The sequence below is a fragment of the Dictyostelium discoideum genome (genome assembly GCF_000004695.1).
Source record: "Dictyostelium discoideum AX4 chromosome 6 chromosome, whole genome shotgun sequence".
Lineage (NCBI taxonomy): Eukaryota > Evosea > Eumycetozoa > Dictyosteliales > Dictyosteliaceae > Dictyostelium > Dictyostelium discoideum.
The window spans coordinates 1,013,859-1,023,858 of record NC_007092.3 but is presented as its reverse complement, the minus strand read 5'-3'; the positions used below and the strand labels follow the sequence as shown (position 1 = coordinate 1,023,858).

Here is a 10,000-nt window from a genome sequence, read left to right as displayed (position 1 = left end):
ATACAGGTTGTATTTATGAACCTCCAACTCAAACACCAACTGAAACACCAACTCAAACACCAACTGAAACACCATCACAAACCCCAACTGAAACACCATCACAAACCCCAACCGAAACTCCATCACAAACTCCAACTTGTACTCAACATCCAACACCAACACCAACTTGTACTGAACATATCAAAACACCAAAACCAACACCAACTCCAACATGTACAAAACATCCAAAACCAACACCAACATGCACTGAACATACTAAAACACCAAAACCAACAAAAACACTAAAACCAACACCAACACCAAAACCAACACAAACTCCAAAAGTACCACAATGTGGAAAATGTGAAAAATTAAGTTCATGTAAAACTTATTGTGAAAAGAAGGATTGTGATGATTGTCAAAGAGAACTTGATGGTTATAAATTTGATAGATGTAAAACCTATAGTTGTGATCCAATCAAAGGTTGTATAAAAACTGATAAATGTAAACAAGGTAATGACCCATGTCTTAAACCAGTTTGTAATCAATATACAGGTTTCTGCAGTCAAGAAAGAGTAGTTAGTGATAAATGTAAATGTGATGATAAAGGTAAAAAAGGTTTTGGTTTAGGTATTGGAATCGGTATTAATGCTTAACCAACCAAAATCATTAAATGTATAATAACAAATTTGTTATCATAACTATTTTTTTTTTTAAAATAAAAAATTTCCTAAATAAATAATTTAAATAAACATAATTGTATTTTTACAAATTAATTTCAATGGGTAATAATTTTTTTTTTATTTTTTTATTTTTTTATTTTTTTTATTAATTTAAATTAAAAAATAAAACCACAAAATAAATAAATAAATAAATAAATAAAAAAATAAATAAATAAAAAGAAAATAATTATAATAGTTATATTAAAATTAAAAAAATTACTTTTTCAATATTACAAAAACTTTAATTAAATATAAAAAAAAATAACTTGTTGTTGATATTTTTTTTTTTTTTTTTTGAAGTGTTTGTATATAATTAATAATTTATAACGTTATAAAATTACAATTATTAATTTAGTTAAAAATAATTGTTTACAATTTTTAAACTAAAATAAAAAATCGTAATTTAAATTTGAAAATATCTATTCGAATAAATTTTTTTAATAATTTTCAATGGTTTCAAAAACAATTCTAAATATAGGCATAAAATTTAATTCATTTATAAATAATTAAAAAAAAAAAAAAAACAAATATTCAGAAAATCAATTAAGAAAATAAAATAAAAAAAATAAAAATCGGATTATAAAAAATAATAAAAAAAAAAAAAAGTCGATATTATGGTTGGTTGTTAATTAACATAAAAAAAATATTATTTATTTTTTATATTTTCAATAATATTTTTTTTTTTTTGTTTTTTTTATTTGAATTTTACAAAAAATATTACCATCGCCATCTTTTAAATTGACTTTTTTTTTTTAAAAAATATTATCATTACTTTTTTTGTTAATTTATTAATAAAAATTAAAAATAATAATTAAAAAAAAAAAAAAATATAGATTTATATTATTTGAATTACAATTTTGTAATGTTTGGTTTTGTGAAGATGCGTTTTCACCACCCATTCAAAAATGAAAAAATAAAAAATAAAAAAAATAAAAAAAAAAATAAAAAAAATATATAAATAAATATATATAATTTTAAACACACATGCACAATATCTCACCATAAATCCAGATTGCAAAACATTATTTAACCTCTCTATCATTTCTATATTTAAATTATCAAAAAAAAAAAATAATAAAAAAAAAAAAAAAATTCAAATAAATACCCCAATGTACTTTGTCCTTATTAATTTAAAATATTTTTTGTTTATTTATATTTTATATTTTTCTATTTTTTTTTATTATTTTTATTATTATTTTTTTTTTTTTTTTTTTTTTTTTTTTTGGTTAATTTGGTGGATTATATGTCGGTTGGAAAGAAAAATTACCAATATGATTATTCTTATCATATTTAAATCTCGATTCTATGATGTAGATAAAAATAGAACCTTTCTATCTAATATAGAAAGGTGTGGGTTGTTGTTATTTCAGTGGGGGTTGGCAAATATTGGTATTTTTAATATCATTATTTTTATTATTTTTTATTTTGTTATTGTTGTTTGTTGTTATTTTTTGTGTGAGTGAGAGAGTGTGTGTTAATTTAAATTTTCAATTATCGGAATTAATATAATAAACATCCATGCCACACTCTTTAATATTAAATACCCAATTTTGTTTTTTCTTTCTGTACAAAGAAAAAAAAAAAAAAAAAAAAAAAAAAAAACATTTCACCCCACTCACACAATAAAAATAACCCCCAAACAAAAATGATATGATCATTGTTGCAGAAAAAAAAAATATTTATATGTAAAAAAAAAAATAAGATGGTGGTGGTTGAAAGTGGGGTTATTTTAAATGTGTGTTTTTTTTCTATTTTAATAAATATTTCTTTTTTTTATTGTGATAATTATGTACCATATCATCAATTTAAAACGCTTTTTATCATTATTTTTTCTTTTTTTCTATTTAACTTTTTAATTTTTTTTTTTATTATTTTTAATTTATTTACATGAAAGAAAAAAAAAAAAAAACAATAATAAAAACCAATTAATTTTTTTTTTTTATTTAAAAATATAATTAACATCTAAAAATAAACCAAAAAAAAACAATTTTATTTATTAAGAAAAAAAAAAAAAAAAAAAAAAAAAAAAAAAAAGAATAAAAAAAAAAAAAAAAAAAAAAAATTTCAATCATTTAAATAATAAAAATAATAATTAATAATAATAAAAATAATAATAACAAATTGAAATTAATAAATCACACCAAAAAAACGTACACACACAAAAATAATAATAAAATGAAAAAGACTTTCATATTTTTATACTGTGTGGTTCTTTTTATTTCTACCACTCTAGCAGTTGAAATGAAAAGTATGAAATCAAAATTAAATAATTATATAAAATCATTGATCTAATAAAAAAAAAAAAAATCAAAGTCAGAAACTTACTAATTATTTTATTTTATTTTATTTTTTAATTTTTTTCAAATTATAGAAACTCAAGATTTTAATTTAAGAATTTTCGATCAACATCCAAAATATAATAACAATTTTGAACCTGAAAATGGTGTTTTAACAGTAAATCTTGTAAAATCAATTCTAAATGAAACCACTGGTATTCCAGAGTTAACCACAATGTCAAATCTTACAACTGTCAATAAACAAGGTCGTATTTATTCACCAGAATTATTTAAATACTTTTTCGCTGATAATTCTGATGCTCCAGATAGAAACAATAGTGGTAAAAATTATCCATTAGATATTACTCTTACAATGAATTTAGATGATAAATCAAATTATTTTTATGATAATCAAGAATTTTTCCCAAGTAAGTTTTTAAATCATTTGTTTTTTTTTTTTTATAAAAATATTAATATTTTTAAATAATTTTATTTTAATATTAATATTTTACTTTATTTTTATTTTTATTTTAAATTAGTTGATGGAAGAGGATTTGATGTAGATCAACAATTCCGTAACTATTATGATGATGAAAGTAAAGCAAATCCAAAACCATATCATAATTATCACTTCTGTGCCAAAATTACCAATAGTCGTTTCACATACAAAGGTTTTGAAACATTTAGATTCGTAGGTGATGATGATGTTTGGGTATTCATTGATAGAAAGTTGGTTGTAGATTTGGGTGGTTTACATATTGCTCAAGAGAAAACTATTGATCTTACTAAACTTGGTCTTGTTGTTAATAAACTCTATGTAATTGATTTCTTCTATTGTGAAAGACATACTTCAAGATCAACAATTCGTATTGAAACAACAATTGAACTTCAATGTCCATGGTATGATTTCTGTGGTGTATGTACTGGTAATGGTTTAAGTTGTTGTAATGTTACAAGAGATTGTGATGATGGTAATCCATGTACAATTGATCTGTAAGTTTTTTTTTTTTAAAAAATTTAACATTTCTTCTTTTTTTAATTAATAATAAATATTAATTTTAATTAATAATTTATTAATTTTAGCTGTCCAGAGCCAACCGCTGTATTTGATCTAAAAGATATTTCAGCAAATTGTCGTCATCAAGATAGAACACCAACTGACTGGAGTGTTACTGATAAATGTAATACTGGTAAATGTAATGTTTCAACTGGTATCTTTGTAACAAATATTACAAAATGTATTCCACAAAATTCATGTAAAGCAGAAGATCATTGTGATTCAGGATTGGGTTGTATCTTTAAGAATCTTTGTACTGATGTTTGTTCAACTGGTGCATGTGTTGATGGAAAATGTGAAACCAAGAATAGTAAAATTTGTATTGATGAATTGGATAAAGGTGTTGAAGATAAATGTTATGAATACTCTTGTGATCCAAATGTTGGTTGTACCAAGAAACCAAGATGTCTACAAAAATCTGAAAATTACAATCCATGTTTAAATTCATTCTGTGAAGTCTCAACTGGAGAATGTAAGAATACAACCATCCCACCTAATCTATGTGATTGTCAATGTGATGGTAAACTTAACAAATGTCAAATTAAATCATGTAATGCAGATGGTTCATGTAAACCATTACCAAGTCTTGAAATTGATGATAAAAATCCATGTACCATTGATGCATGTGATGAAACAACCGGTGTTATTACCCACACTCTTTCAAATAAATGTGGTGGTTGTTCTATTTGTAATGGTGTAACTGGTGATTGTGATCCAGTTGACAAGAAATGTGATGATGGTAATAGATGTACCACTGAAGTTTGTCTTCTTGATAAAGCCACTAACAATGGTAATTGTTCATCAAAACCAACCACAGAATGTGATAAAGGTGATGTTTGTATGGTTTATTCTTGTGATACTGAAAAAGGTTGTGTTGAAACTCCACGTGTTTGTCCATCCAAAGGTAAATGTCAAGTTGGTAAATGTGTTCCAGGTGTTGGTTGTAAATATGAACCACGTGTTTGTAAAGCTGATGCTTTCTGTTTAGTTGCTGAATGTGATGAAATAGTTGGTTGTATTCAATTTGAAAAGAAATGTGCTGCTGATAATGGTAGATGTCAAGCTGGTATTTGTAAGAATGCAACTGCAACTGAAGAAGGTACTTGTGAGTCTGTTGATTTCGATCCAAAACCATTCATTTGTAAAACTGCTGCTGTTGTTTCAGTTGGTGTTGCTGTTGGTGTTGCTGTTGGTGGTGCAATTGCACTTGGTGTCTTTATTGTATGTCTTAATTTTTTTTTTTTTTTTTTATTTTTTTATTAAAACAGTTTTATTAATTAAAATTTTTTTTTTTTTTTTTTTCTTTAATTAGTTTGCTGGTAAGAAAGGTTATGACTACTGGAAAGCAAGTCAAGGTGTTACAATGGCCACATCAAATGCCAATCCACTTTATGAAAGCAATCCATCAGGTGGTGAAAATCCAATTTATACTAGCCCCAATTAGCAGTAATAACTTTTGAAAATCCATAAAAACCCCCAACTCAAACCCACTCTCTAACTTATTCTTTAACCTTTTTTTTTTTAAAAAAGCTTTTGTAACAACAAAAAAAAAACTAAAATACAAAAAAAAAAAATACAAAAAAAAAAAAAAAAAAAATGTTTTTTAATTCTTAATTCTTAATTCCTAATTCATAATAACAACTTATTTATATTTATATTTACACGAAATAAATAAATATTATAAAATTTTTTTAAATAAATATATATAATTTTGAAAAAAAAAAAAAAAAAAAAAAAACAAAAAAACAGGTTTTAAATATGTTTTATTTATAAATTTTATTTTATACCCAACCAAATTTTTCAACATTTATCCAAATACCTTTATTAATATCAGTTGAGCTATTATTATTATTATTATTATTACCATTTAAATTAATCCAAGATGTAACCATTGGAATTGAACCATCTCTAATAATTATTTCTTGATTAATTGAATCAACAAATTCTTTTTTAAATTTATCATTTGAAGATTTTGGCCACCATGCTAAAATTGATTGGAGATTTGATTTTAAAGCTTGATCATATGATTTCTTTAATAAAAATTTAAAATCTAATTCTGAATCTGCAAATAATTTTAAAATTTTTAAACATTTTTCTCTATAATCAAAAGTCCAAACAATAAAACTCTTTACATCATTAAAATCTTTTAATTCATCAACTTTTTTATTTAAAATACAATGACCAAATACAGTTGGAGCTTCAAAGCCTTCAATAATAGTTGAATAAAGTTTAGCTTGAGAAATTTCCCAATAAAATTCGGATTTTGTAAATTGTTTTGAGAAAACATATTCAATTGATGAATTAGTTTCATTATGATTTGCAATTTCAATCAATGTTTTTTCAGTATGTTCAATACCTTTTTTTAAAACTAATTCAATATTACTTTCTGTAACTGGTTTTGAATTATTTTCATTTATAAATTCAAATTGATTGTCATTATTATTAATTGAATTTAAAAATTTTGAAACCGTTGTATTATCATTTAAATTAATTTTTAAAGTAGTTGGAGGATTTTGAATCCAACCACATTTCTCATAAACTATTGGATTGATATCTGAATAGAGTTCACAAAAAATTCTTTTATCTTGATTTTTAAATCTATCATAAATAAGTTTCATTAATTTTGTTGCGTAACCTTTATTACGATGTTTTGGTTCAACGAAAACACTAGCTATTGATTCTGATAATCCATATTTAATTTCATTGGTTCCTTTTAAACAATATGGTGATTCTTGAGTATATGATTCACATGATGCTAAAATTTCATCAGGTTGTTCACTATCAACTAAAATCCATGGTCTATGTCCAGTGACACAATCTTTTGATACTCTTTCTCTTTCCCAATAATGTTCAATATTAATTGAATCACCCCATTCTGGATAATTTGAATAAGTATTTAATTTAAATTGTTCCCAAGTTCCTAATCTTAATTCTAACATTTTTTTTTTTTTTTTTTAATAAATAAATGAAAAATTATAAAACGGAATGAATTAAAAAAAAAAAAAAAAATCAAAAAAAAAAAAAAAAAAAAAAAAAAATGACGAAAGCTCTCGTGAAAAACAATCATGATTTTTTTTTTTTTGTTAAAAGGAATTTCAATAAAAAAAAAAAAAAAATCTTTTTTTTTTTTCTGAAATATCATATAATTCTTTTTTTTTATTTTATTTATTTTAATCTCTATCCGAATCATCAGAATTAAAATTATTATTTTCATCATCATCATCATTTTGATTAATATCATTCATTTCTTGATCAACATTTTCTTCTTCATCATCTTGATCCTCTTGATTTACTAATAATTTTTTAATGGAATCAAATTCATTTGAAACTATACCATTAAAATTATCAGCCAATTTAATTAAATCAGGAGAGATTTGTTGTTTACATTCTTCTAAAATTTTAATTAAACCTCTTGCCATTGGAGTATTTTGTGGAGTATCAGTGAATAGAGTTAAAGCATGACCTTTATTACCTTGTCTACCAGTTCTACCAACTCTATGTACATATTGTTCCAAGGATGATGGGAAATCATAGTTTATGACGAATCTAAGATTACCACCAATATGAATACCTCTACCAAGGATATCAGTTGCAACCAAAATTGAGATTTTACCAGATTTAAAGTTATCAATGACTGAATCTCTTTCAAATTGTTTCATATCACCATGAATTGCACCACATTTATATTTTCTTTCACGAAATTGGTCACACATTTTCTCGATTACAGTTAGGATTGGTTTAACCGATTTAATAGTATTTACAAAGATTAAAATTAAACTTCTATTTCTAAGTAATAGTTCTTTCTTCATAATTGAGTTTATGAAAGTTGTTAAATATTTTGATTTCTCTTTTTCAGCGATTGGTTTAACCACTTGTTTAACATTTTTAGAGATGATTGAGGTGCTACCTTGATTGGTTGAACTTGATTTAACTCTAATTTTCAATGGATTTGTTAACCATTTTTTGGCGGCATCTTGCATAGTTTGTGGAAAAGTTGCAGAAAACATAAGAGTTTGACGATCTGGACGAATTTGTTCAGAGATCTTTTGAAGTTGATCACCGAAACCCAATTGTAACATTCTATCGGCTTCATCAAGAATTAACATACCAACACCACCCAATAAACCAACGACTTCCTTTGATCTTTGAATTAAATCAACCAAACGACCCGGTGTTGCAATGATGATTTCATTATGTTCTTGACCTAGAATATCTTTTTGTTCATTTGCATCAACACCACCATAGATAGCGATTGAATGAATGTTAAACTTTGAACGCAATGGTTTACATGATGATTCGACTTGTTTTGCCAATTCTCTAGTTGGTACGATAATTAACACCATTGGTCCCATATTTGTATTTTTTAATAACTTTGATTTCTTTTTATTCTCTAATTTCTCTTGCATTGTCATTTGTTGACGTCTGATTTTCCTTTGACGTAAATGTTCTAAAATGTTTGGAATCGCTGGTAATAGGTAACCCAATGTTTTACCTGAACCAGTTTGAGCAATCGATAAAATATCTTGACCACTTAAAATACCTGGCCAACATTGTGATTGAACTGGTGTTGGTGCTGTAATCGATGGATATTTAGTTGTAAGAAATCCAATAAACTTTTTCATTGACAATGGTAAATCTTGATCTTCAAATGTTATTATTGGTCTTGGTATCTCTTGACCATCGAAACTTGTACTAACATTTGCTTTGATTTTAATACGCATTTCACGATGATCTTCACTTGTCAACTGTTTCATTGTATCTTTCCAATATCTTTTCTTTATTGGTGGTAATTCTTTAAATTGAATTTCTTTAGCTTCTTGTAATCTTTTCTCTTGTTTAATTCTTTCTTTTTCTTTTTTTGATAATTTAGTTTGATTTTTATTATTATTTTCATCATCTTCATCATCGTCTTCATCATCATTATTATTTTTATTCTTTTTTTTATTTTTATTATTATTATTATCATTTTGATCTTTTAAATGATACTCTTTTGAAATATTATCTTTTTTTAATTGTCTTTTAAATTGAGAGATTTGATCATCTGATAAGAAATCAGTACTTCCATAATCTGCTGTATCAAATTCAAAAATATTATCACCAAAGCAATCATCATCTGAATTTAAAATATCAAAATTATCAAATTCATCACCACCTTCGAAAACATGATCTTTAACACGTAACTTTGTATTGATTTCAGATTGTCTATACTCTTCATATGAAATATCATCTACATCTTCTAAACGTTCATCTGAATTTACTCTACTATAATCATTTGCATGTTTTTTCTTTATATTAATTGGTCTATGTTGATAATCTTTTTTAATTTGTTGTTGTTGTGCATGTAAAATTGGGTTATTGGTTTTTGGTAATTGTTGTTGTTGTTTTTGTTGTTGTTGTTTTAATTTTTGTTGTTTATTATTTCCTTTTCCACCTTTATCTAACTTTTTTGTAACTTTTTTACCACTTGTTGGTTTAACATTCTTTGGATTTGCTCTTCCTTTCATCTTTGTGGTTAAAAATAAAATTAATAAAAAAAAAAAAAAAAAAAAAATAAAATTTTAAAAAAAAAAAAAAATAAAAAACGAACGAAACAAATTTTTTAATTTTTTTTTAATTTTTTTAATTTTTTATTTAAAGAAAAGGGTTTCATCATTATTTTTTAAAATTTTTAAACTTTCCAAGTTGTTTTATTTTCCAAGAAAATTTAAAAAAATTAATTTATAAAAAAAAAAAAAATAAAAAAAAAAAAAAAAAAATTCTGTAATTTTTCAAAAAAAAAAAAAAAAAAAAAAAAAAAAAAAAAAGAAAATGCAGTAAACTTTTTAAAAAATATCGCAAAGCTCGATTAGCTCAGTCGGCAGAGCGTGGTGCTAATAACGCCACGGTCGCAGGTTCGATCCCTGCATCGAGCAAGCAATTTTATAAAATAGTTTAATGGATCACCGGTTCGATTCTCTTTTTTTAAT

At 24.1% G+C, this 10,000-nt stretch overlaps 4 protein-coding genes and 1 non-coding gene across 5 annotated transcripts in view; 3 read left to right on the top strand and 2 right to left on the bottom strand.

Moving 5' to 3' along the window:
- The window catches only part of psiA (prespore-cell-inducing factor), a gene marked incomplete at both ends in the record, with an annotated part of 1,876 nt that extends 1,241 nt beyond the window's left edge, over nt 1-635 (top strand). The window contains one exon of the mRNA XM_629766.1: nt 1-635. This exon is cut by the window's left edge and continues 639 nt beyond it. Within this exon, the coding sequence (XP_629768.1) occupies nt 1-635 (635 nt within the window).
- Nucleotides 636-2,876: 2,241 nt separating this feature from the next.
- Nucleotides 2,877-5,478, top strand: psiK (PA14 domain-containing protein; the record flags this gene model as incomplete). Its single annotated transcript, XM_629765.1, has 5 exons — nt 2,877-2,949; nt 3,073-3,405; nt 3,517-3,970; nt 4,061-5,255; nt 5,347-5,478. The coding sequence occupies 5 exons, from the start codon at nt 2,877-2,879 to the stop codon at nt 5,476-5,478; spliced, it is 2,187 nt and encodes a 728-aa protein (XP_629767.1).
- A 337-nt stretch (nt 5,479-5,815) lies between these two features.
- DDB_G0292012 (hypothetical protein) lies at nt 5,816-6,973 on the bottom strand (the record flags this gene model as incomplete). Its single annotated transcript, XM_629764.1, has 1 exon — nt 5,816-6,973. One exon carries the CDS (start codon nt 6,971-6,973, stop codon nt 5,816-5,818), a length of 1,158 nt encoding a protein of 385 aa, XP_629766.1.
- A 231-nt stretch (nt 6,974-7,204) lies between these two features.
- On the bottom strand, nt 7,205-9,538 carry DDB_G0292010 (hypothetical protein; the record flags this gene model as incomplete). Its single annotated transcript, XM_629763.1, has 1 exon — nt 7,205-9,538. One exon carries the CDS (start codon nt 9,536-9,538, stop codon nt 7,205-7,207), a length of 2,334 nt encoding a protein of 777 aa, XP_629765.1.
- A 335-nt stretch (nt 9,539-9,873) lies between these two features.
- Nucleotides 9,874-9,946, top strand: tRNA-Ile-AAU-17. Its single transcript has one exon. It is a non-coding gene; the product is annotated as a tRNA-Ile (tRNA).
- Nucleotides 9,947-10,000: the final 54 nt, after the last annotated feature.